This window comes from Acipenser ruthenus, chromosome 11, assembly GCF_902713425.1.
Source record: "Acipenser ruthenus chromosome 11, fAciRut3.2 maternal haplotype, whole genome shotgun sequence".
NCBI classification, from domain to species: domain Eukaryota; kingdom Metazoa; phylum Chordata; class Actinopteri; order Acipenseriformes; family Acipenseridae; genus Acipenser; species Acipenser ruthenus.
In genome coordinates this window covers 6,871,633-6,898,540 of record NC_081199.1, presented here as the reverse complement: position 1 = coordinate 6,898,540, position 26,908 = coordinate 6,871,633, and the positions used below count along the sequence as shown (strand labels likewise).

General features: G+C 39.2%; 2 protein-coding genes across 7 annotated transcripts; one reads left to right on the top strand and one right to left on the bottom strand.

The window, feature by feature from the left end:
- Nucleotides 1–679: 679 nt before the first annotated feature.
- LOC117426546 (kelch-like protein 22) lies at nucleotides 680–11,088 on the bottom strand. Of its 4 annotated transcripts, XM_034044225.3 has the most exons (9): nucleotides 10,981–11,088; nucleotides 9,597–9,687; nucleotides 7,803–8,076; nucleotides 7,090–7,255; nucleotides 5,990–6,301; nucleotides 5,389–5,795; nucleotides 4,900–5,092; nucleotides 3,743–3,976; nucleotides 680–3,289 (listed from the first exon to the last, which is right to left on the bottom strand). In XM_034044225.3, the coding sequence occupies exons 3-9, from the start codon at nucleotides 8,027–8,029 to the stop codon at nucleotides 2,915–2,917; spliced, it is 1,914 nt and encodes a 637-aa protein (XP_033900116.3). In that variant the 5' UTR covers nucleotides 8,030–8,076; nucleotides 9,597–9,687; nucleotides 10,981–11,088; the 3' UTR covers nucleotides 680–2,914. The 4 variants fall into 4 exon arrangements, with proteins under 4 accessions (XP_033900116.3, XP_034781062.2, XP_034781061.2 ...); XM_034925171.2 differs by lacking the exon at nucleotides 5,990–6,301; XM_034925170.2 differs by lacking the exons at nucleotides 9,597–9,687; nucleotides 10,981–11,088 and adding an exon at nucleotides 9,474–9,585.
- Nucleotides 11,049–26,346, top strand: LOC117426545 (mediator of RNA polymerase II transcription subunit 15-like). 3 transcript variants are annotated; one of them, XM_059033150.1, is made up of 18 exons: nucleotides 11,049–11,171; nucleotides 12,412–12,499; nucleotides 13,126–13,177; nucleotides 13,329–13,352; nucleotides 13,599–13,772; nucleotides 14,339–14,577; nucleotides 15,830–16,231; nucleotides 16,780–16,917; nucleotides 19,740–19,859; nucleotides 21,541–21,674; nucleotides 22,001–22,128; nucleotides 22,631–22,765; nucleotides 23,870–23,933; nucleotides 24,263–24,329; nucleotides 24,440–24,600; nucleotides 25,014–25,180; nucleotides 25,691–25,789; nucleotides 25,967–26,346. In XM_059033150.1, the coding sequence occupies exons 1-18, from the start codon at nucleotides 11,107–11,109 to the stop codon at nucleotides 26,101–26,103; spliced, it is 2,394 nt and encodes a 797-aa protein (XP_058889133.1). In that variant the 5' UTR covers nucleotides 11,049–11,106; the 3' UTR covers nucleotides 26,104–26,346. The 3 variants fall into 3 exon arrangements, with proteins under 3 accessions (XP_058889133.1, XP_058889132.1, XP_058889134.1); XM_059033149.1 differs by having other exon boundaries at nucleotides 16,774–16,917; XM_059033151.1 differs by lacking the exon at nucleotides 19,740–19,859 and having other exon boundaries at nucleotides 16,774–16,917.
- Nucleotides 26,347–26,908: the final 562 nt, after the last annotated feature.

Sequence of the window (26,908 nt, the reverse complement as noted above, 5' to 3'; positions counted from 1 at the left end):
CACCCTATAGAATTAACTCATTTTGCTTCATAAAGTTGAATGAAACCTGCCGAATAACATTACGTTAACATATTGAATGTCATACCACTTTGTAGTTTTCCATATACTTAACAAAAAACTGACAATTGAAAGAGTGCCATTTCAAAATCTAACATGAAATACTGTACTACTATTATGACTTTTGCAACATAATTGTGTTGTTTATTTGATTACATGATGTTAAATGAAAGATCTAAATTATGTTCATATAGTTGTTTTTTTTTTTAAATGATGTGTCAATCCTAAAATTCTAGGTGATGCTAAACCTTTGGCCATAGCTGTATATGGTACCATACCTTTTCAGATCTGTTAGATCCTCCTGCTTTCACATCTTTTTTAGTTTTGTGAACTATGAGAAAACTAAAGTGACAATTACTGGCTGTTGAATATTTAAAAAGTTGTTACCTATAGAAGAGAGATCCAGATTATGGTGCTTGTATAATGGGCAGTAGTTTACACTCATCTGGGTTACATATTACAAGATTTATTAACCTTCTTAAATATGTACAAAATATTTTACCAACCCTATACCTTTAAGGTCCATATGAATGATACAGTACATGCCAGCACAGCAACATAAGGAATGGACAAACACACCAACACAGTTTACTATGAAGAATCTAAAAAGGCACACTATAAGGTGGAATAATTAATATTTTATGCATAACACAATTGAAACACAGAAGACAACACACAGCACTCAGTAATATTGGTTATTCAAGTGTTTTTTTATATAATCAATTGAAGCTGTCAGTGCAAGAATCTCATCAGATCAAAAGTATTGTGAGCATGTGGATTAAAACGGTAGGCATGGGATTCAAATTCATTTTTAAAAGTATGACTCAAGTATTTTGCACTGAGAACTTCAATTTTTTTTCACAATGCAAAGCACTCTTGATAAGGTTACAAAGAGCTAACTAATTCAACTCCACCTTTATTTATTACAAAAAACATTTTCCTCATTACTGTTTTTTTCCTTTTTTTTTTTTTTTTTACAAAAAAACTGTAATATATACATTTTAGTTATTCAGTGCAAGCTTACCCTTAATGAATGCAATTAACTAATGTGAACAGTGATTAATTGGCACATTTGCACTACAATGCACTGCAGATTAATAGAAAGTGGATTGTGTCCAGTGATAAACATACTTGACAATGATACCATTGCTGCAAGGCCACTCCATGTCATGTATTTGTTGTCTAACAATACCTAAAATACAGTGCTCCAATTTCACTATCTGACTTGGACATTAAAAAAACAGTGAATTAATGAAGGACACTTATTCAGGAAAATACAGAACTTTCATTTACTGTCAACATGGCCTAATAGTGAATTATAAAATGGTGAAATATCATTGGTGCACTGTACATATGAAACTGTATCTATATAAAAATGTTTGTCAACATAAGCATTCAAATAGTGGCCATCTATATACATATTAAAAATAACTTTTTCAACAATAGCCTCTACCAAGGATATCCAAGTAACACATGAGAGGCATCAGTACCATCAAAAGTAGGTCACCGCAATCTACCAACAGCAAATCTCTGAACAAACATGCATGTTCATCAAAATCATACAAGCGACAAAGTGTAGCCTTTATTAGATAAGCCAATCAGGTGACTCAAGTCAGTCACTGTGGCCTACCTTTACAGCATGTGGAATAACTTTGTAAGATGTCCATGCATAGTTTCACGGGTCCCAAGATATACCCCAACACTTATGCAAACAGTGGGTCAACATTACCTAAACTCCGATATCCTTGAGGACTTGTGCTAAGGAATATCCTCACACAGTTCCATCTCAAGAAGATGCGTGTTTCTCAGGATATGTGCTCATATGCTTACAGGCACAGGCACGGGGGTTGTGCTTGTATTCCTTCATTGTAAATAGCATAAAGACCCTACACAGCTCTAGGTTATGCACTGGTTGAACAGCAAAAAGGAATGCACTTTTTAATTACAATATGTGGTTGACTCAATTAATCAGATATTATATCAGGCATGTTGGACCAGAAAAAAAAAAATAATAAAAAAATACTCCATGGAAAGGTTCCTGTAAATACATTAAAATCACAAATGGCATTGTTGAACAGGTTGTTCAGTAAACACCTTTTAAGGCACTGGGGCACATTCCCATCTGTGTGTTATGTGTGTGTGTTGAAGAGTTTAAACAGACACCACTCTGGGTATGTGCATTGCAGGACTAATGGTCATTAGAAGTAACAATTCAACATGCTTTTTTGACCAACATAATTCAGCAAAACTACGCACTGCTGCTGTGAAAGCTGTTATAATACAGAATATGATATTTCTAACTTGAAGGGGTAATAACCAAGGCCTTGTAATCCATTTGCTACTTCTCATTGGAATAACATTCTGACTCGCCACTCGAGCTAAAGTTTTCAGACTTTATTTTCACTTTGAGATTGCGTGAAGCTCATTTATCAAGCCACTACACTACACATTCATTTCCTGTGTAGTAACCCCACCTAAGCCTCAAAGTCTATAATTCTGTCGGTGGTCCTAATACCTATTGAATTGTAGTGTGATGTCAGCAGGATACATTAGCTTTACCCGAATCAAAGTGAAAATAAGATTTGATTATTGCCCCCATTAAGGCCAAAAGATTTTTTTCTTTTGTTCAGACATTCTTAGAACTTTGCCTTCATAAAATGGCAAGCCGTAATTTACTTTTCTACGCACATTCAAATTTCACAAGAGACAACATTGGACCAGACGGCTGTGGTTTAACATGAATGTTTCATTCATGGTTTTGCAATGCTGATATAAACTTAAGAGCCTTTATGCTGTGTTAATATTGGGGGTTGGGGGAGTCACCTACTGAATTTTATTTAAGAAAAACCTAGAAAAATTAATCCTCACTGGAATGATCAGATTCATCCGAGTCGTCGAGGCTCATGACATCGTCAAAGGTACGGTTATGTGAAATCAAGGAGGAACGCCGCTCCGAGGTCCGGTTTTCCGTATCCATGACAACGGAGCGGGGGAGCACCAGGACGCAGGCGGCTAGTCCGGAGATGTCATCATCGAAGGTGGTCCCGTTCACCCAGCGATCTACCTCGGCATCGTAAACGTGGACGTAATCCGTGCGGCTGCCGCGGTTGTGGGAGCGCCCGCCCAGCACGAAGATGCGGTGATCCAGCACAGCGATGCCAGGCTCTCCATGCCCAGAAGGCAACGGACTCACTGTTGTCCATTCATCAATGGCAGGGTCGTAGCATGCCACCTAAAAAGGGAGATAGTGAACAGCTTTAAAATATGAACTGCTTTTTTTCTAATGGGAAGTCAATTTTCCTAAAAAGAAGAAAAGAAAAAAAAAAAAAAAACAACATGCAAGCTTTATGCAAATGCCGCCCGGCACCAGCCTGCTCCTAAATGTATTAAAAATGGGGAGCAGGAGCCTTTACTCAATACATAACACTAAACACTTGATAAAACTACCAAGTCAAATATAAAAGAATTTGGCTAGTGCTTTCATCAGTACGTAACTCTTTGACATGAATATTATAGAACTGGTTAACCATGGTTTTTAAATGTGCCTATCTAGTACCACAAACTATGAAAGTCCTAGCTAAGCAAAGATCCAACCATAAAATGTATGGATTAAAAATAGCAAAACAGTCACAACTTGAAATATTCTTAAATGGATAACAAAAACAATATATTTGAATGGTTTTACCCTCAAGATGTCTCTGCGGTAGCCCAGGTTGTCGTTGCTGCCCCCGATGACGTACACCCTGCCGTTGAGCCCCGCCATCCCGTGCCAGGCTCGCCCAATGGGACTGGCAGCCCTGCTCTCCCATTGGTTCGTCTCTGGGTCATAGCAGTGTGTCTCGTTCAAGTAGATGGGTCCTCTCCGGCCACAGGTAATGTAGATCTTCCCATCAAGCACTGCCCCAGCATGAGCATACACCTGGTACAAAGAAGACACTTTATTGAAGTGCTGTTAAAGAAACCCAGCAGCTTGAGTATGCAAGAATGGAACACAAAAATACAAAATACTTTTCAAGACAATAATTTTTTTACACTAGTGTTGGAAATTTACATGAATATCAAACTATTGCAAACATGATTTTTTGTGAAGAGTTGTGTATATTTCAAAAAGTAAAGTGGTATTCTTCAGGTCACAGGGTTAACTTACACTTTTCACATTTCCAATTGTTTTGACATTTCACTGTATGACAGTTCTTTGAGATTACCATAGACTTCTTTTACTGACCGAGACATTCAATTTAAATCTAACAAGAACAATTTTGTTCAACTATACTTGTAACATCACTCCCTCTAGAGGACTTTTACAGAAACCAGAAATAAACACAGTTAAAATGTAATCAGCCAAAAAAAGATTACGATTAGCAAGCTAATATACTGTGAAGACATAAATATTTGCGATCCTTTTATAGTTCGTTTTTCGCGTATGAAATAAAACGCAAACATTTAATGGCACGAATATAAAATTCCATTAACAATACATACTTTGTATATTGCAACAGGTCGCCAAAATTTCTCGAGCAAAATAGGTTTTATGGGTGCGATTCGCCAAATATTTTGGTTGCAAATATTTATGGCTTTACAGTACTTATTATTATTTTTTTTTTTTAATTTGTAATCGGCAGTTGTTTGTTTTTTTTCACCCCATTTTCACCCCAAATAGAAATGCCCAATTTTAAGCCTGGCTCAGCACTGCAATCTCCGCACCTACTCGGGAGAGACAAAGACGAGCACACACGTGTCCTCCGAAATGTGTGCCTTCAGCCGCCCACTTCTTTTCACGCTGCAGCAGTACATCACTGGGATATTATAGTTTTTTTTTTTTTTTTTTAAACTGTCCCTTACCTCCTGTTTCAGAGGGTCCACAAATTCCCAGGTATTGGTTTGCGGGTCATAGCGCTCCACCACTTTGAGCTCATTGTGATAGTCCCGGCCCCCTATAGTGTACAGGTACCCCCCCAGGGCGCACACACAGTGGTCAGCGTGCTGCTGCTGCATGGACTGGATCTGGAACCAGCGGTCGTGACGCGGGTCATACCTGCACACAAAGCAGGCAACACAATGAGAGCCGCTGTCCCAGAGAACTCACGTCGTAACAACCACAAATTAGGGCCAAGACCACCGTTTTGAAAGTATTTCTTACTAAAAAAAAACAAAAAACAACAAATCTGAAATCATTTTACCGTAAGGGAAATATTGAAGACAGGTGAAGGAATTTATAAAGGGGTATTTTACAAAAACTTGTATCGGTAGACTGCATGCCGAGTGGAAGTTAGATATGGGACGAGGTGGGGTTTAGTTTCATGGTTCAGATGGAAACCTGGCCTAACTTACCTCCAGCACCTGGACTCAGCTCGAAAGCCCCTGGTATTGTTATCGCCCCCAATGAGATAGACAAAGTTGTTGATGATGGCGATGCCCTGGTTGGACATGCGGGGGGCCTGCGCTGCGGTGAGGCTCCTCCACTCGCCTGTGACGGGGTTCAGGAACTTGGCCTCGTCGCTGAGGGTCTCCGAGAGGGAGGAGTACATGCCACCGAAGCCCACGATGCAGCGGAACTCGGAGCGCAGCTGCGTCTGGGGGCTCTGGAGCACCGGCTGTAGGGCTTCCTTCTCGTGGTACTGGAGAGCTGCCGCCAGTCTGTCCTTCAGCGGGCAGCCATTGAGCTTGTCATGGAGCCGCTGCAGCACATGCTTCTCCATCAGGCAGAACCGCACCGTCTCCAGCAGCTTCAGGGAGTCCTGGGGGACAGAAGACAAATCTGAATCCGTCTCCTATTCCTAGGTTTGAGTGTAATGGAAGTTCTACTAAATGTGCAGCATGGGCGTGCATTGTTATATTCCTAACATGGTTGCCAGCCCAGTAACATTTTCCCACCTGGTGGCACGGTGCATAGGCAGGAATGGAGTGTGAAGCGTAATAAAAAGCCCTCTACCTGCAGGGACACCTGGTCAGTCTCCACCTGCTCGGGAGTGTAGTGGTAGTGCAGAGCAGCCTCATAGACCTCATTCTCAGAGACAACCTCCAGCTGGTTGCTGGACAGCAGGGAGTAGACCTTATCCAGGGGGAGCTGGCGGTAGGCGGGCGTCCGGGAGAAAGCCAGAAAGTTCTTCAAGATATAGGCGTCAACTTTGGCGCTTAGCTGACTCAGCCCAAACAGGTCGGCCAGTTTGTAAACCTCCATGATGTTGTCATCATCCACCCAGGAGATAAGGAAGTCGCAGCAGAAACCAATCACATCCTGGATCTACAGCTCGCATAGAGCACAAGAGCACAGTCACGTCATAGACACTTGTACGAACCTGTTTGCAGGAAATCAGATAGAATCCCATAGCATTTTCAGGCATTACTGTGAGCTTAAAAAGTCACACCTATTGTTTAGGCATATCTTAAATGTTGGTGGCTGTGCAATATAATAAATGTCTCCCGATTGTATGGTCCCTCTAAGTAACCGGTATTGTTATAATAAATGTCTATAGTACAAGCTGAGCAACACCATTCTATATTTTATTTGAAAGGCCATCCATTAGATTCTAATTTATAATGCAATCACAAATTCAAAGATTTCTTCACAGATGTCCGAACGGGGTAGACTGAGATAATCATGTAACGCCTGTGCTGGGCGTGTCATTATGTCTTCATAGTAAAGTGTGGTTTAGAGTGTGAACCTCTGCAGAAGACTTCAGCACTTTTGTAAATAGGCAGGAAATGGCAATAGAGCAAAAAGAGAACAAAATGGGGAAGGAAGTCAGTCGGAGTGAACAGAGTCAAACTAAGATAATCCAATGCAGGAAGAAACCTGTTGAATGTGGAAAACACATGTGCAACGCCACTGGATTGCATGAATTGCAGGAAAGCATTTCTTTAGACCACTTTACATGTCTGCACGTATTACAGGACTCCTAACACAGGACTTCAAAATTAACTTTCCCAGATCGGAAAGATCATTTTTCACCAAATGCTGCATTACTGTACCTACTGTCCAGTTTTGCTGCTGTCCTTTAAGAGTCTGTCTTTGGTACTTCTGGGTCTTACCTGAAGCAGGCAGGCAGCAGCCAGGATTTCCTGCACGTTCTCCAGGTTGAGTTCCAGTTCAGCAGTGTAAATGAAGTCCAGGAGTTTACACATAGCCGTGTACGAGACGCCATGCACCTGAACCTCCTTCTCCTGCATCTCCCGCAGGCCGCCCGCAAACATCCCCCTGCAGAGGAACAGAGCCAGCAAAGCGTCAGCAACGCATCACGCGTTTCAGGTAGGGCAGGTTTGTTCAGCTCACATGACGATATTGTGCTGGACAAGTCTTAAATGAACCAGGACACGGAGAAGTTCTTTCATAAATATACTGGAAGATCTGGTGAAAGACCATAAAAAGGATAAGTCATCAGCATGTTATCCCTTCAAGCACCAGTTTTAAAAACTAACTTGTACTGGTTCATTTGAAAAAAAAAAGAAAATGAAACTTCTCTGTGTTCCAGAAAAGTTTACTTTCAACTTTGTGGTTTAAAATGTAATGTAATTTTATAACAGAGTTTTCCTTTTCCTTCACTGTCAATGAAACTGAGCAGAGGAAGACTATTAATGGAAGTGTGGCAGCAGGACTTCCTCCAGGCATTTCAGTAATATAAATAGCCTCCCTGCCATGGATAAACAAAACACATTACAGGTTTCAGACAGCATTTTGACAGGCCACCATGAACATGTGCAAGGAAATACCCAAGTCTAAAAACACCAGTAAACATCAGAATTACCGGAAGTAGTCACATGATGCTGCAAGAAGTATGCGGTGTGCTTCAATGGCTTTCCCATCCACCACCAGCACGATGTCAAAGAGGATTCCGCTGTTTCGCAGGGCCACGAATCCGTCCAGCAGGCTCTGAGAGTGCGCGCTGCTGCGGTACGTCTGACTGCTGTACTGGGGAGGCGGCTGCGGCCCTGGGGCCTTGCCGACCTGGTTCAGCTCCCGATCCTCTGCCATCGTCCACCAATTCACATCAACCCAACACCAGGCCGCCGTTCAGCCACCTGCCAGGGGAGACAATGCAAGTAGCAAGACAAATTAATCAGCGCCCTAAAGCCCAAAAAGAAAAGCAGCTTGTCTGTGACATGCATCACCCGCCATGGCTGCAAACACAAAATCAGGGCTGCCAGTACCATGAGTAAGTGAATCACCATGAACTACACCCACTGCAATGCAGACCCCTCCATACTTTATAACCCTCCATTGATACTCCATATCTTGTGTTAAAGAATGTCCTTGCCAAGTTTCATCACAATTGAATAAGCCGTAATTCTCTAGATATATGTACCCTTATAAAAGTTTACCACAGTATTTTTGCTCAGTAATTTTGCACTTTTCACATGCTTTTCCCATGGTCCTACTCTGCATTTAATGTAGTTTATCATATTTTGCCATGTTCGTTAATATGCTTTACCATACCTCTCTGAGCTTTACAATACTTTCACTTTCCTTTATTACACTTAGCAATGCTCTTACTATAGTGAACTTTTAAAAGCGTGAACATAAGAACATACAGCCCACTTCACTATATCACTCATTAGAGACATGCATCCCAAGCAGGGTTAATAAGATGATCATCATCCAGGAGTATATTTCCAATGGGAAGAAGACCACATCCAATTTCTAAAACATCTTCTGTAACAGTTTCACTGCTCCCCTTAGTGTTGTTCAGTTAAAGTTGTTTTCTAGAAATATTTCTTAATCTAGTCCTCTGTAACGTGTTGGTACATACGCACCAATTAAATTCCGTGTTCTACTTTTGCACTATATATTTCAAATATACTGTTCTGTATATCCTGAATGATGCAGTGTTTTATACTGTACAAATATATTTGAAGTTGACTCATTTAATTTAATAAAGATTTGTAAAACCAGCTACATTGGGAGAATTATCCAGATAACAAGTGAAGTCAATCACCTATCCGTGGTAAGAAATGGGGGGTGTAATTCAGGTTTACTTCCTGGTTCTGCAAAACACTTTTACATTCCAGATTACTAATTTACAAAACAGGAAGTACTTGAATGCACTTCCACTTAATGCAGCGTCTTCAATTACTTTAGAATTTTAACCAGCAATTACGCAAACTTAACATACATGCATACAGAATAATTACTAACACACCGAAAAAAAAACGTTAAAATGAAAGTATGTTTTTATAACAATATACGATTGAATTTGCAGGTTACTTAAAAAAAGACATTTGCTTTTTTTTCTTTTCTAAGAGACGAGATATAAACTTAGGTAAAATCAATTGAAGAACTAGTCCTTCTACCTTACTTTTTACTGAATTTTCTGTAGGTCTTCTGTTTTTGTAAGTGTTTCACTGCCCTGCCTCAACCAAAACACCACAGACTAGCCGAGACCGCAGAACTCGTCACATGATGCGTGTAAACAACTCACCAACATGGCGAGGTTTACGTCCACGGCGAGGGAATGCACACGATTTTTAACCGAACAAGCAGTACATTTATTTAGAATCCGACAACTTTGTTTCACTTTCCTTTTTTTTTTTTTTTTTTTTACCTTCTTGAATCTGGTCCATCCAGTCGCTTATCTTGAGTTCAGCACATAGACCACTTTCACATGTACGTCACGTCCTGGATCATGACCCGTTCTAAGTTCAAGATAAAAAAAATCACGTTGCTTTTATAGTACAGTTATTTATAAATCACTTACTAACTAGCCTAGTGTCACCATGATTACTCTAAAAAAACAGAATATATTTAATAAGATGAATGTATATCATTAATGTATTATTATTTGTATTCAAATTCAAGAGAGCCAGATTTGGTCATTCGAAGAGCCAGGTATAGACTCGCGGCCCCTGTTCTATATGCTAAATTATTTTCTTGGAGATGTTGTTTTTATATTATTTATGTAAGAAACTATCCATGTATTTAGATTGTATGTATTGCAACATCATTATATATACTGTATTCAATCTGCTTTGCATATATGTTTATAAAATTGAACTTTTGTGCATTAATTCATTATTCAATAAATAATACACGACAACAAATAAATATGTTTAAATCCATTTGTTTCTCTGTAAAGTAAATACAATCATACAAAACATCAGCAACAAAACAAAGAGAAAAACAAACAACAACAAAAAGTATTATATTTTTACACTGCAATCAACGCAAGTTATAGTGGTATTATTTCAAAGTCCTTATACAAGTTTATTATAAACGTAGTGGAAGCATGGTAACTAACCATATAACTATAACTAACCACTGTGGTACCTTGTGGCACAGTAAACCATATGAATAAAACATAGCGAACCATGCTAAACCATTTAAAAAACATTGTATAAATTTTGAATTCACTTTCTGAAGCACAGATCTAAGAAAATCGGGTTAACACACATTGAGAATTCTATCTATTGAATGGTTACTAAGTAGTAAAAGGTTATGTTGCAAAACTATCCCAAAGTTATCAAATCGAATTAATAACACCACCATGTGCTCTATCTGTATATATGGGATGGGATTGAATGTCAGCTTATTGTTAAATTTCACAAATGCAAAGCATAATCTTTCTTAAAACGATATTGAACAAAAACAGCAACAGAAGAAACTATTTGCATTGGAGTTTAATGCTCAAATGCGTCATTTTGGCAATTGGCGCTCAGCATCTAAAACAACCCATAACAAGCTGTCGTTTTGAGTGTCTGAAATGACAAGCATAGCAGAAGATAAATCACTGCGGTTTTACTGGTGGGTACTAGTTCTGTTAAATGTAGCTACCTTATCTACTTGAAAAGTAAAAAAAAAACGATCGTTGTTTGATGTGGTATTATGTAACGCATTGAACAGAATGATCTCACGAGAATGACTCGGCATTTTTCGTTGATGTAGAGTTTAGCTCCTTTACTTTTCGACTCAGTAGAGACCCTACCGCTTACTTTTGTTCTGTTTTCCAAATCTGGGCTCCGGGCAAACAGGTTAACATCACAATCCCACAATCCTTTGCTTCGTGTTTCGCATTCAATTTCTCAGTTTGCCTTCTCCCCCCAAACAGCAACGCAGTGATGGATCCTGGAGCGGACAGCGACTGGAGGAGTCTCGCTTTCCGACAGAAAGTGGTAGGACAGATGTAAGTTTCCGTGGTTTGTTGTATACGATAGGCAATGTTGGAAACGCTGGTAGCTGGGAGTCTAGACATGGAAGCGATTGAAATACCAGCCGGGAACTGGCGCATTCAAAAAGGCCGTGGTAGCAGCCTCGGTGTTGCTGGCAGTCTCACAGGCGAAAAGCGGGGGTGGTTTAGGTGATGACTTGCGATCCCTCGCTCGCACTGTCCCTCTTTTAAGCATAATTTATTGCGATACCGCAATGCTCTCTTCGTCAGTATAAAAAGTGAGTCGACTGCGGAAATGTTTGACATTTTTAATAAATATGAACTTATATAGACACGTGTAGAAGTGTAACGAACGGGTTACAAACTAATAAACGAGAAGCACAAAGCACGATTGATTTCACGGGAGTCAACGTTACTTTTTGACTCGTGTGTGTTGATTGTGTGTTGAAACCTTGAACTTGAATTAACTTGACTTGTAAAACGTGTTCCTGCTGCTTGGAATAAAAGCTGGTGGTAAATAGCAAGAAGTCGTGTTTGTGTTACTGTGGTACACCACAGTTACTGTACCAGTTCATGTCCAAGACCGGCGCTATGCTCAAGTGATAGCGTTTGAAATGTCTGTCATGGTGACAATGCTGTGATTCATAGGGATTGTACTAAAATGGATGCAGTGGAATAGCTAATGTTATCTGTTTAAGTTAATTATTGGTTGTTTGTCGAATCACATGTATTAAACAGTAATTTTAGGGTTTTTGGAGGTGGGGAGGTGATAAAATGCCCAGTAAGAGATCACATTCTTTAGCCGGGGTATGTTATAGTTGTGTTTTATTGAATTCCTAAGATATGAGCACATCTGTCCTTTACATTTTAAATACCTAATTTAGCAGTTTCATCTTTCTGTACAGGCTGCGTTTGACACTGACTTGAGTAAAGTGGTGGATTGCAAACAGTTAATTCTAGTTTCAGATTTTTGTAAATGCATATTAGCTTCCGCAGGTTGCAAAACTATTAGAATAGTTACATAGAATTTAGTTTTAAAATTGACCCTTCACAAATAAATCCGCTCTGAATAATAACACTATTCAAGCAGTTACAGTATAAAACGATTTTTAGAGATATACAAAATGTATTACTAACAGACTGGATATTTGAGTCTGTTTTACTGCCTCGTAAGCCGCTATAATATTAAAGGCACGTAAAGGAGGACTGTAATTGCTGTCATTTAACTTCGTTTTCTGATGTGTTTTTATTTCAGTGAAGAGGCTATGCGTAAAGCAGGCACTGCTCACAACAAGTCCAGCAATGACATGGAAAACCACGTCTTTATGAAAGCCAAATCAAGGGTGAGTACTCAGCAGGGATGGAAATAATAAAAACTGCACACCACTTCAGGTTGTAATAGCAGTTTATAATAAAACCAGGAATGGATCAAATCCGACTCCTTACCTGCTAATTTTCGAGTAAAATAAAGGAACACAAATCAGTTTGTCTAATTACAGTAGTGCTTTAACTTGTTGAAGAGTAATTTGACTTTAGTTCCTTTTTAAAGCTGTTGTAGCAAAACACCTATTTTGTAATGACTGTACGTTCTAGTCTGCCTCATTTTATTGGCATTGCATTAAACAAGATCATCTGCTTCTAGTTTTGTATTGTTTAAATGCCTATTCTTTAGGCTACGTGTTTCCCAATGTTTTTTTTCCCCATTCCTCTAATACATTAGTTGCCCCATTTGCTGAATCCTTTGTATTGCTTCTTTGCCAATGAAAATGATGACCGAATATTACATCAGTCGTGGTGTGAGTCAGAAGATCATGTGCCGTAAACTGGAGGTTGCTGAAGTCTTTTGTGGATTATTGTATAACTACCTGAATCTACTAGATCATAACTACGGTTCTTTGTATTCATATACAAAAAACAAACATTGCCAATAATGTTTTCCAATATGTGTTTTTGTTTTACTTTGAAACAGGAGGAATATCTGTCCTTGGTGGCAAGACTCATTATTCACTTCAGAGACATTCGTAAGTACTGTTTAAAATGCAATATGGCTTAGTTTTTTGTACTTGTACAATATAAATTGAAGAAGCTTGCTTTGCAACTGATTTTTTTTTAAAATAATGACTTATTGTACCAATTATATTCCAATTGAGACACTGCACCTTTCTTTTTCAGATAAGAAGGCCCAAGGCCAAGGTGGTAAGTAAACCTTTTTTTGTATTGTATTTTTGGAGCTCTAAAAGTGTGGTAATATTAGACGCACAGGGCCGACTTCATTAAGGCCTTTACTGCAAAGGGCAAGATGAGCTCAAAATACTTAATAATAAATGTATTTAAGTAAATATATATCAGCTTGGATGGCTATTAGTTACGTTGTCCAAGCTGGAATTTATTTGTTCTGGTTAGCCTTGTAAAACAAATGATTTTACCTTCTTATTACCCCAGACCCCATGAACGCATTACAGAACCTGACAGGGGGTCCTCCCGGTGGGGCGGCTGGCATGGGAATGGTGCGGCCCGGACAGATAAGCCAGCAGATGCTGTCTGGGCAGGCGCAGCCGGGGGCATCAGGGATGCCACCTCATGGCTTGCAAGGTGTTGCTAACGCTGCACAGCAAAGTAAGTGGCAAGAAACTACAGACATACTATTAAGAGATACTACACTTTTCAATTAGAAAAAAACAAAACCAAGCCCTCTTGATGGATAGAGCCCATTAAGCAGTTGTAGAAGTACTGACTTTGTTCTCTAGCTTATTCACACACTTCCTTCTAGCTCTTTGAAAGAACGCTTTCTTAATTTAATGCAAATGCAGGTAAAAAGTGCTGTATAAGATTAATTAACAAGCAGTCTTTATTTACAGCCCCTTAAACTATTGTGAGAATCCTAGCTGAATGAAACAATGGTACTTTGTTTTTATTATGTACTACACAAAATATTAGGCAAATTGTATGACTTTTGCTTGAAAACCATTAAGGAATTAAACACCATTGTATGCTGTACTTCTGAGGTGCTTACATTAATCTCATGGATTTAAGCTCCCTTCTAGCATTGATACAGAGACAAGGATTGGCTTTGCTGCTTTGTTTTTGGCACTACCACCTGCTGTACAGTAGATATTAGTTGTGTACAAATACAATGACACATATAATACCGTTACATTAAGCCTCCTCCTTTTCCATTGTAGATCAGCTCCAGATGCAGCAGTTAGCTCAACAGCAACAGCATCAGCAGCAGTTTCAGCAGCAGCAAGCAGCCTTGCAACAGCAGCAGCAGCAACAGCAGCAGCAGCAGCAACAGCAATTTCAAGCGCAGCAACAGTCTGCCATGCAACAGCAACAGTTTCAAGCGCAGCAGCAACACATACTCAAGCTGCAGCAGATGCAGCAGCAGCAGCAGCAGCAACAACAAAACCAACAGCAGCAGGTAATGAATGCTTGAGATTTTATTTTGCAAAGTCTCAACCAAGCCTATTATTGGTGCTGCAGTGTATGCTACAGTAATGGATAACTGGGCCAATTCTTCAAATCTGTGTACTGTACGTGGTTCTGTGAGCCATGGCTTTGTGCATGCCTGCAAATGCATCAGTTGTGTTCTATCTTTAGCACTGCCTTCCATGCCAGCACAAGCACTCGCCCTTGAATAAAACCAGAGGACCAAACTGGTATTCGGTTTCTTAATAACAATATGAAAAACTTACATGTTATCTATTTTCTATGAACACAAAATTTACGATCACATTGGCACTTCAATACTGTGAACACTAGTTTGTCAGGCTAAGTCCAGAGGACCTCGGACAAGTTGTACACTCAATCAGATATTAGTTTTTCTAACAAGTTGCATATATTCTGCTTTAGCCGCTAGCTGTGCAGCTTTGCTTTAGCTTTAAGTGTGTTGATTAATAGCTGAAGCCAAATACGTAGTTAGCAGATTGCTTTGCACCATCTCCTAGATTTAGCTTTTATATTAATGCTCTGTTTTAATGCACTGATCTCTTGCGCCAGTTGCCTAGGTTACAGTAAGCTTGATCTAGACCAGGGGTGGGCAATCCTGGTCCTGGAGGGCCGGTGTCCCTCCTGGCTTTTGTTCCAACTGTGCTCTAAATTACTTAATTGTACTGATTATTACCAATTATTGGTCTAATTAAGTCATTTAGAGCACAGTTGGAACAAAAGCCAGGAGGGACACCGGCCCTCCAGGACCAGGCTTGCCCACCCCTGATCTAGACCAACAACAATGTTCAAGAAATCGGTCTCACTCCATCTGTTTCTAGCAATCTCATCCCATTTCCAGTATACAGTACAGTATTTCCAAAGTCGTGGGGACTCAATTAAGAATTGGTGTATTAGGGCAGCTGTGATCAGACTGGATTTAAAGATGCAAAATTCCATGCAATATTTTGCTTATGACTACAATTGGTCCTGTAGTACAGTTTGAGACCTTTTTCATGTAAAACAGTATTCTCAATTTGTGCAATTCATCCTTTTGAAATGTTAGTTTCTGGAAAAGGGCTGGAGGACAGAGGCGTCACCTCTTGCTTCAGCTCTTTATATAAAAAAAAAAATAAAAACAAAAATGTAATGCCTTTTACACCTCCCCCCCACACACACACATTTGTGCTTTTCAATTGCAATTAAATATACAAAAAAACCTTTGGCATTCTGCAATTTCTTTTTAGATGCTTCCTCCAAGATTGCAGCAACAGCATCAGCAACTGCAGCAACTTGCGCAATTGCAACAACTCCAGCAGCAGCAGCAGGCGCAGGCACAGGCACAGGCACAGGCACAGGCGCAAGCAATGCAACAGCAGCAGGTGCAGCAGCCAATGCAACAGTCTCAGCACCAGCAGCAGCAGCAGCAGCAGCAGCAGCAGCCTCAGTCCATACAGCAGCAGATGCAGCAAATGGCACAGCAGCAACAAGCCCCCCAGCCCCAGCAAGCTCAGCTGCCACCACAGTCCCAGCAGCAAACCATGGTGCCCCAACCTCAGTCCCTAGCAGGGCAGATACAAGGACAGCCAGTCCAAACTGGGGGTCTCACACAGCAGCAGCAGCAGCAGTTAAAGATTCAAGCCATGCAGGTAAAACTGGGCAATGTTGTTGGATTAAGCCTAAAGAATAAGCAGCAAAAAAGTGTATCTGCCTAGAACAGGTGTAGCACAGTGTTGGTCATTAACTAGCTTCTGCAGTTGCTAACTCTTTTCATTGTTTGCTTTTTAAAAAAGAAATAAATTAGGGTGCATGTGTTCCTGCTTCATATCCGACTGTCCTGTAATTTAACAAAAACTAAAAATAACTTGAATGCAAATATGTTACTATGTCACACATACCCCTGCTTGTGACAAAAATGAGACATTTATGTTTACTAGAACCAGCTTAAAAAAAAACACCTTGAAGCTTTGGTTTCAGTATTGCTTAGGTTATAAGTGATGTGAGTTTGGTGGTCTACACTTAGCCCTCTATGACAAACCACAGCGTAAATAATTCTGAAATCATGGAACAATGTGCCTGGCAGACTCTGCTCGAGGGAGATGCTGATTGAGGTCCCTGTCTTTCATGACCACTACAATAAACTATAATATAAATATACATCAAATCAGTAATTTGACACTGTTCTGGACAGTTGCAGGCTCGTGCTCAAATGGTTCAGGTGCAGCAGCAGCAGCAACAACAACAAGCACAACAGGCAGCTCAGCAACAGGCTCAACACCAAGCCCAGCAAGTTGCACAGGCGCAGCTAGCAGCAGCAGGAGGAGCTCCTGGACAGGTAAGGCTGGCTCAAAGAGGAAGGTGTGATTGGTGCAGGCCTGTAGTGAATGCATGCTTCTAATTGGCATGGTAGTGGGGTTACTGGTGGCTTTTGTATGTATTGTAATACAGTGATAAGTGGCAAAATAAAAACACCTAGACTTAACACTGTGAATGACAAAAATAAGTTGCTATTATGTTTGTGGTACAAGCACTCTTGCAATGATGCTGGAAGTGATAATAAGGTTTTCTATAGAAAATGCAATTGGGTTGTCAGTGCATTTGACGTTGAATACATGTTACCTGAATATACGTTCTCGAGTGCTGCCTTGAAATTTGAGTCGTCACTGAAATCCACTTTCATAGACTTTGTATGATGGTGCTGCTAGTACATTGAGGTGAACAGAAGACTGCACACAAATTGTCAGCAGTTACCACCATGTATTTAAGGTAATTGCTACTAATGTAAGGACCTTTTTTTATGAATGACAGTGTATTATTCCTTTCTGGCTGTTAAAACTCCTCCTGTTTTATAGTATGGTTTACGTTCTGATATGTGGTTTAAAACAGCTTGCTGATTTATCTGATGTTACTTTCCCCCCTGTGATTTATATATGAATGGTAGATTCTGACACCACTGTCTGTCAGAGATCAAGAACAGGTGCCCATGACAGGGGCTTGTATCTTTTCATTCCACTGCCCCAATTTCAACTGCTAATATTTTCAATGTTATGGTAACTCCTCGTGCAAAATCTTCTGCCATATTATGCTCATGTGTCTTTTTGTTTTCTGGATGATACTGGCTTCAAGCTCAGTATACTACTGTATTCTATGATTCTCGTGGTCAAATTCGATCGTGGTTATTGTACAAGAAAAAAGCAATCTTTGCAGCAGTAATTTGACAATGTTTCTGCTGCTCTGTCGTTGCTTCATGTCTCTTTCTGTTTGTGGTACTCTTTTTCATATTTGTAGGGTTATATGAGCACTGTGTTATATGTGTTGGAGACCATAACAAAAAAAAAGTGTTAATTTCATATGGTATGTTCCCTAAAACCCTACAGCAATCTTGAATTGCTTTATGCAAAAAAGGGTTCGAAGCTGGCGTGAAAGAGTTGAGGGGAAAGTGGAGACAGGTTGGAAATCACTTGATCACTGGTAATTCATTATTTTTTAATTTTTTTTTTATCAAAGTAATTATAATATTAGATTTGAAGAGGTTATACTGTTTAGATTAACTGTGATATACAAACACCAGCTTTCAAAACCACAAAAGACTCTTCAGGTGTAAGTGGAAATAAAAAAAAACAAACAGGTGTTAATTCATTTATATCGATCTTGCAAAAGAACTATCCGTTCAAGATGATCCATGGATTTTTTTTTTTTTTCGGGAAGGGGGGGGGGGGGGGCGACGACTAATTATTCCTTAATTTTTACATTTCTATACAGTGAATAGAAAATCTCTGGCATGGCCTGGCCAATAGAAAAACCTAGCGTTAATTGAATTGGCAGCTTTTGGTATCTTATGAGCACAGAGCTGTGCACCTCAGGACCAAGTTAGAATTTGCTGTAACATGTCTCATTTAGTTTGAGAAGAAAGCTTGTCAAATGGGTTTGAACAATTACACTGATAGATTTACTGAAGCAATATTTACCAAGTAATGAGCACCGTTGCAGCTGTGGGCCCCACTTGGTTAATCTGTAACCCTCTCTGCAGCTTATTGGGTTTGAATGTAAAGCATTGTGTCTCATTCTGTTCTACCATCTGGATCTGTTTTTCATTTGGTACCAAGATCTGTTATACCGATTAATTCGGTTTTGTAGTCCAGGTTGGAAAGGCATGTATAGAAACTGCTGAACAATAGATGCGGTTCCCGCTGTAGACTTTGTGTAACAGTAGTTATAACGAATTGTGGCTGTTGCTAAGTGGGGCCGGGGTACGAATCTAGCCATGCAACACTTTATGAATGATAGCTTCCCACCTGGTGACCTTGGAAGTGGAGTCGCTCTGCATTTTGACAATTCCTTTTAATATGGCTGGATTGAGAGCCATTGTTCTTTTCCCACCATGCTTCATGGCATGCATCTGTGCTTCATGAGAATGTTGTATGCGTATTTTTTCTTTTTTTCTTGTGGCTGCTATTGCATGCTTGCCTATGTGTTACAGAAATATATTTTGCTAGAGATCACTGCATTTGTATTGCTGTTATAAACTAATAGAGGCACAGAGTTTGACTTTAAGTCCTTCTGTTTCTTTTAGTTCTTTTTTCTGTTCTGGGTGTTGCTTTTATTTTGTGCCTTTTGTTCTTAACAAACTAAAAGCACATGCATACTTTTTTTTTATAATTTTTGCTGTACATCAGTAAACATTCATTGTACAAGATCACACCCCCTCACACGTAACACTAGATTTAGACCAAAAATATCTGGTATGAGTAATTGCTTATTAAGAAATAACTATTCTTATAAAATGCTTTCATATCTATTCATACCTCAAAATAGTTAAACATATTAGCTGAGAAATTTAGTAAAATAAGTTGTAGTCATGAACTGTATAAATTATCAGAAACCTTTAGGATAAGCATTCTAGTTATTTCAAAATAGCACCTTTTTAGTTGGTATAGCTGCCATCATAACTGTAACCCATTGGTCATTTTAATATTTTCCTAGCACTTTTATTTTCATTTCAACACCGACCTAAATTTCAAGATCTTCAGACCCACATATTGCACTCTCAGTTTGTCTTGTAGGATATTTATGCATGCATGTGCTTCCTTCCATTCCTGCAATGCACTGCGTTTCTTGTTTTGCTATTACATGTCTGTTGTCCCTCTGTCCTCCAAGATGATGTCCCCTAATATGCTCCGAGGTGGGATGCAAATACAACCACGGTTACCCCGCGCGACCGCAGCCCCTGCAGTGCCTCAAAACTCCGCTCCTTTGGGAGGACAGCAAATGCCACAGGTATTTCCATCGTGTATTGCGCACAGCGAACAAAACGATTGCAATGCATCTGCTGGTCATTGGCATTGGCATATAGAACATGGATGCCACTGTAAGTAGCTTTCACAATTTTAAATTTAATTTGTAGCAGTTGTCTGTTTTTTATAACTTTGCAGTGGCTCGCACTTGATTGGTCTGAAGCATATGTTTTTTATATCGCGAAAAAATGTGGTTTGGTGTATAGTGTCTTTTAACTACTGTACATTTATTTCTATTAAAGGCATCCCAGCTTGTCAAGCTCTTCTGTGTGTGAAACCCTTGATCCTAGCAGTAGCTATTTCTGTTTTGGTGAACAGATGTCTTGCATATGAAGTGCCTGGGTTGAAACCAAATGAGATTTTATAAAACCATGTACTATTAGCATGGCTGTATCTTTTCCTCTTTGCAGTATGAAGATTGCGTAATGAAGTTTAAAGGGTTTGAAATGACTAAGTACTGCAAATGTCAGCAATGTGGAGGGCGAGGCACCTCCTGTTCTGTTAGTTAGTAATGTTTGCATTTTAACAAATAAGGTCGTATATCTAAGGTAATGTCTTGGGTTCATTACAGCTGTTTGTTTAAAAGACAATGGTTTGGGTTAGGAAAGAGATGGAAGAGCTGTTTCTTCAGTTACTGGAACTGGATGTTTTTGGCCATATGTTAAAGTTGACGCATTTCTGAATCCTGCTTATTTAATAAATGCCAGTGGGTTGTGTGTGTGTGTGTGTGTGTGTGTGTGTGGCTGTGTCTGTGTGATTTTTTTTCTTCTCAAACTTACAGTAGGTCCATTTAGTGGCATTAACATCCTGTGTTTGGTATGTGGCTGTGAAATGATGCTTGAGTAAATGACAAGTGTTTTTTTCTGTAATTTCTGGTAATTAAATCATTGCCATGTTGTGTAATTTATTTTGTGTTGCACTGATTGCTCAAAAAGTAACCAAATTGTCACAGTTGTATAGGGGCATACCCAAGACAGGGACTGGTTAACTAGCCTGTTGTGTACAGTTATTTTTTCTAGATTGTACTAAATCTCTTTAAGAGTACGGTAAATAAGGCCAGTACTGAAATTCAGTTAAAATATATATATATTTTTTTTCCGCTTTTATAAAATGTGCCAAATAATTTTCTACTTTTAATATAAACTATTTCTCTTATTATTATTATTATTATTATTATTATTTATTTCTTAGCAGACGCCCTTATCCAGGGCGACTTACAATTGTTACAAGATATCACATTATTTTTACATACAATTACCCATTTTACAGTTGGGTTTTTACTGGAGCAATCTAGGTAAAGTACCTTGCTCAAGGGTTCAGCAGCAGTGTCCCCACCGGTCAAGAGTCCAGAGCCCTAACCACTTCTCCACACTGCTGCCCATGTACCTTAATAAAGAACATTGTGCATCCTTGTCTAGCAAATGTCTAAACTTGTACATGTACATCTGTAGGGGGATCAGTGCATTATAAAGTGTCGATTGTGCACCGTCATAATTTAACACTGACAAAAGTGTTAATTCTGTGGATTCCTTAGTCTAAACAAACAAAAAAATAAAAAGCAGCGGAATTTAATTAATTTCTTTTGCCTGGCTTGCTGATTTTTATCGGACCCACTTTTTCTTTTCAATCCGCTCTGTATTTATTTGACTGGTTTGTGTCCGCAGGTCAGTCAAGGCAATATCACCATGATGTCGTCCCCCTCTCCGGTACAGCAGGTGTCGACGCCCCAGTCGATGCCCCCTCCCTCGCAGCCACAGCCTTCCCCTCAGCCTCCAACCTCCCAGCCCAACTCCGTCAGGTAAATGAGGCCGCAAATTTAGTATTTAAAACAAACAAATAGTTTCATTTGTGCGTGCTAAGTTTAAACCCAAAGCAGTTTTTCCTTTCTTGTTTTAAGTCCTTACAGGAATCTGGATAACCCTAGGAGGTGGATAGTCTCGTTCACCTCCTTTTAATCAGCTGTAAAATTGATGTGTCATTCTTATGAGCTGCCAAATCAAGACAATTACCTTTTGAAATTAAAATTGCTAATATCAAATCAAAGGGTTGTTTGTCGTCTTTAATGGAACCCATAGACTCGTATTGGAGCGCTTCTCAGACACTGGTGGGCTGTTTCTGTTTCAGCTCCGGACCGGCTCCATCTCCAGGGGGTTTCCTTCCCAGTCCCTCCCCACAGCCTTCCCAAAGCCCGGCCACAGCGCGCACACCACAGAACTTCAGCGTGCCCTCGCCAGGACCACTCAACACTCCAGGTACCTGGATACTATAATGCTATAAACAGCCAATATGACGTATTATAATTCAAAAATCAACCAATCACAGTGAAGTATTTGTCAAAATTCCAGTACATCTTATCCTGTGTACAGATGCCATCCCGTTCATTGAACAATACACTTAATTCTAATGTTCAAAAATCAAACCAAAACACTACCTTTGCTACCTTTTTATGAACTTGGCACTAGTTTCTCCGAAGAAAATATTACTGAAATTGCAAATAGGAAAGCACTTTTTTTTTTTTTAATTGTATTTTTTTTATATATAAATATTCTCACCCACAATGCCTGTAGACCTACACACATTATTCAAGGATTGTGCTAGAATATTGTATGTACATTTGTGAGTAATTTAATTACCAAGTGTACCCTGCAATTAAATGACCCAGAGTGAATGCTGGTAGTGCTTGATGTATGGGCATTATGGATTAAATATTGCATGTGATTTTGTGTCTTATTTTTGTGTATTATTATTTTCCAGGTAACCCCGGTTCCGTTATGAGTCCTGCCAGCTCATCACAAACAGAGGAACAGCAGTACCTGGAGAAGCTCAAACAGTTATCAAAGTACATTGAACCTCTCAGGAGGATGATTAACAAGATTGATAAAAACGAAGGTAGGTGAAGCGCCCGCATTCTGTTTTGTGTACAGCATTTTCAGATTTAGCTTGTGTGTGTCATTAGTGCTGTATACAGGATTTCTTTAACTTCAATATTTACTTGTCTTCTTGTGATCCTCAGATCTGTATTATTGTATTATTGTAGAATTTCACAACCTAGATCATCTCCACTCCTCTTTTTGCAGTGTTTTGATCCCTGTAGATCAGTGGTCTCCAACCCTGGTCCTGGAGAGCCCCAGTCCTGCAGGTTTTATAGGTGTCTTTACAGCATTAGTGGCTAAAGATCTGGAACACTTGTTAATTTCGACTAATTAAGCCAATAATTGGTTCAATTAAGTAACAGAGATTGGTTGAAACGAAAACCAGCAGTCACAGTAGCTCTGCAGGACCAGGATTGGAGACCCCTGCTGTAGATCATAATGTTATTTGGTCACATCGCTCTAGGCCAGGGCTGCACAATTCCGGTCCTGGAGGGCCGGATCCCTCCTGGCTTTTGTTCCAACTGTGTTCTAAATTACTTTAATTAGACCAATAATTGGTCCAATTAAGTAATTTAGGGCAAGGTTGCAACAAAAGCCAGGAGGGACACCTGCCCTCCTGGACCAGAATTGTACACCCCTGCTCTAGGCACTGCCAGGAATGCAGCTTTAGCATTTAAATGGCATGCATGCATACACATAGCTATGTCACAACAGCCTCCACGTTGCATTCAAACACTCTTGACAGTTTTCAGTGAATAAATGCTTTGTCCCTTTTTAAATAGCTGTTTTAGTAGTTGCCACCCCTATTAGTTGCAACAGAAAACCTATTGCACAGAAAAGATTTCAGTGGGATATATAAAGTAGTCCAAAGTAGAGATTTTCTACCAAGCCAAAGAGAGGATGTGGAATTCCTTTGACAGCGAAGACCGATTTCACTAGTCATATAATTGTTTAACTTTTAAAATAGTAACCAACAAGAAGCATTACAGCATGCTTTATTTTTAAATGATTTTATAGTTTATAAGCTGTCATTGCCTTATTATTGAATTAGAAAATGGAAACTGGTATTTCTTTCATTCATCAGTTTAATTGTATTTTTGTTCTTTGATCTTGTTCACAGACAGGAAGAAAGACCTCAGTAAGATGAAAAGTCTGTTGGATATTCTGACTGACCCTTCCAAGCGGTAAGATCTGGGAGAGGCGTGGGGTGGTCTTTGAAATAATAAAACTGTGCTTGGCAGCATGAGGCACTAGAGATTTTAGAACAGACAAAGCTACAAGATTAGCTTTAATAAAACCTGTTGCATATAGGCAGTCATACTTGCACTCATTTCTGTTGTAAAGATCCAACAATGAAATAATTATCTGTTGAAGTAACGCGCAGATTCCAAATTCTGCAACCAGACGGTGAAAGAATGTGTCATTTAGGGTTTTCTTATAAAGATCTAGTATGTAAAGATTCTAAAATGTAAATTAAAAATAGTCATTTTAACATTTATGACTTCTCTTATAGCTGTCCATTGAAAACTCTGCAGAAGTGTGAAATTGCTCTTGAAAAGCTGAAGAATGATATGGCAGTGGTGAGTTCCAGTGGCTTTTTAAAGTTATATTTATTTATTTTTTTACTAGTTGCTTGTTTTGAAATTGTGGACACATTTGGCATTTAATTTGTAAATGTTTTGTATTGCAGCCAACACCTCCTCCCCCGCCAGTACCCAGTACGAAGCAGCAGTACCTGTGCCAGCCTCTGCTGGATGCCGTCCTGACAAATATGCGCTCCCCTGTCTTCAACCATTCCCTCTATCGCACCTTTGCACCGGCCATGACCGCTATTCACGGACCTCCAATCATGTAAACATTACTGTTTGATCACTGATACATTAGGTCTTTTTGTTTATTTTTAACAGATCCTTCTGCCAAAGAGGATCCTTTATTTTTATTACAACCCAATAGTGCCTACTGTTACAATAGTAGTAAATCCATATGTGTTGCATTCTATGGCGTAAAAGAAAAATGAACCCTTTCATGTCAGTCATTTGAACAAAGCTGTTGCCGCCACAGTGAGCGTTATATGTGTCTCCCCACTGGCTGCTTTTCTAATGAACATTTCTAATGGCCATTGATTTGCTTTAGAACCTGTATGCTTTTACAGTACTTGGAGATAACCTATAGAGAGCAACAAGGGTAAAAAAATATGTTCACCTTAAATTAGGTTTTAAAAGAATTTCAACCGAGTCAAGCTGAATGGACTGTCTGTATCACAGGGGCCCAATAATATCTGCTCGGAAACGGAAACATGAAGACGATGAAAGGCAGACAATCCCAAATATCCTGCAAGGGGAAGTGGCGCGGTTAAATCCGAAATTCCTCGTCAATCTCGACCCTTCTCACTGCAGTAACAACGGAACTGTTCATCTCATTTGTAAATTAGGTGAGCATCAGATTGGAACTTTTGATATTACGTTCCCATTGTAAAGTAGGTCGTCATCAAGATCAGAAGTTTAATGCATGTACAGTAAAAATATTTTAGGTATTTTCTTTCTTTTGTAGGCACCGCTTGTATATGTTGACTTTGCTTGCAGCTTTTTAAATAAGAGGTTGGCACCTGTTGACTACAGTTCATTCTTGGTTAGTTATGTTCTGAAGGTTAATAGCTTAATGTTTCTGCCAGTAGCAATACAGATACAGTAAGCTAATGTGTGTGTGTGTGTATAAAATATATATATATATATATATATATATATATATATATATAGTTTTGTCTTTACCAGTATTTTTACAGCTTGAGTGATCTTCAGAACAAAGTAATCTAAATATATATATATATATATATATATATATATATATATATATATATATATATATATATATATATATATATATATATATATATAACAAACAAGCTATAGGAATATCACAGATCTTATTATTTTTGGTCTAGATGATAAAAATCTTCCCAGCGTACCTCCACTCCAGTTGAGCATACCAGCAGATTATCCAGAGCAGAGTCCACAATGGTCAGATGATGCACAGCACTATGGTAAAAAAAAACTTTGACAGATTCTAACTTGATTTTCGTTTTCCAGTATATCACTTGCCAAGTAAGACAATGTTCATACTATTAATTTAATTATGAGAATAGTGGCTTATAAAAAGAAGTTCATAAGTGTGTCCCTTATCTCATTTTGTAATTTTATGTTTTTGATTTTTCTTGCAGAAGCAAATCCCTTCTTGCAAACAGTTCATCGGAACATGACATCCAAACTTCTTCAGCTTCCTGACAAGCACTCAGTAACTGCACTTCTCAGCACGTGGGCACAGAGTGTAAGGCAGGCCTGCTTGTCTGCAGCATAGTGCTGTTGTAACAAGAGCAAAGTTGGTTTGTAAAAATCATGGCAATTGATTGTTTGTACTGAGAATGTATACACAGGGCAGTAAAATGACCCCCCCCCCCATATAGAATATTGTGATGAAGAATTTATAAAGTGTTTACTCCTATCTTTCACTTGCAGTGTGCAAGTTTATAAACTTTTTTTTTTATATGAACCTGTCTTCTGAAACTATCTAGTAGATTATTAAATAAATACTTATTCTATAGTTTGGAGATTCATATTTTTTTCTCCAGATAAGCAAAAGATCAAAAGTACACTGAGCGTTGCATGAAAAGAGAATTAAGAGCTGATAAATCATCAACACAGGGTGCACAAAGTGGGAGGATTGGCTTGAATCTGATCCAGGTAGCACAGACTGCAAGTGTTTTGTTTTTTTTCTTGGAAACCCCAAGAACATATCTGTGCTGTTTATATTCACATTGATTGAGGTGTTCTGTGTCTATGAAGCGCACTGAGATAAAGCACCCAAACATATCATTCTCCAATTATGGAAATGGTAAGTAATAAGTACCAACAGAGATTCTCTATCTCTATCTCTATCTCTATTGGTGGACTTCACTTGAAAACTGGAAGAAGTAATCGTGAGTCCACATAGACTTCTCTTTTTTATATACCACAGCCTTACGGTTGGCAGCTCGCAGAGGCTAAACATTGGAGTGCACAGATGCCTTTCTTTGTCCTTACTTGTAGGTTTCATTATCCTACGACAGGACTGCTCCACATGCTGTTATCCAGTTTTGCCCAGATTGAAAAAAGCGTGTTTCTCT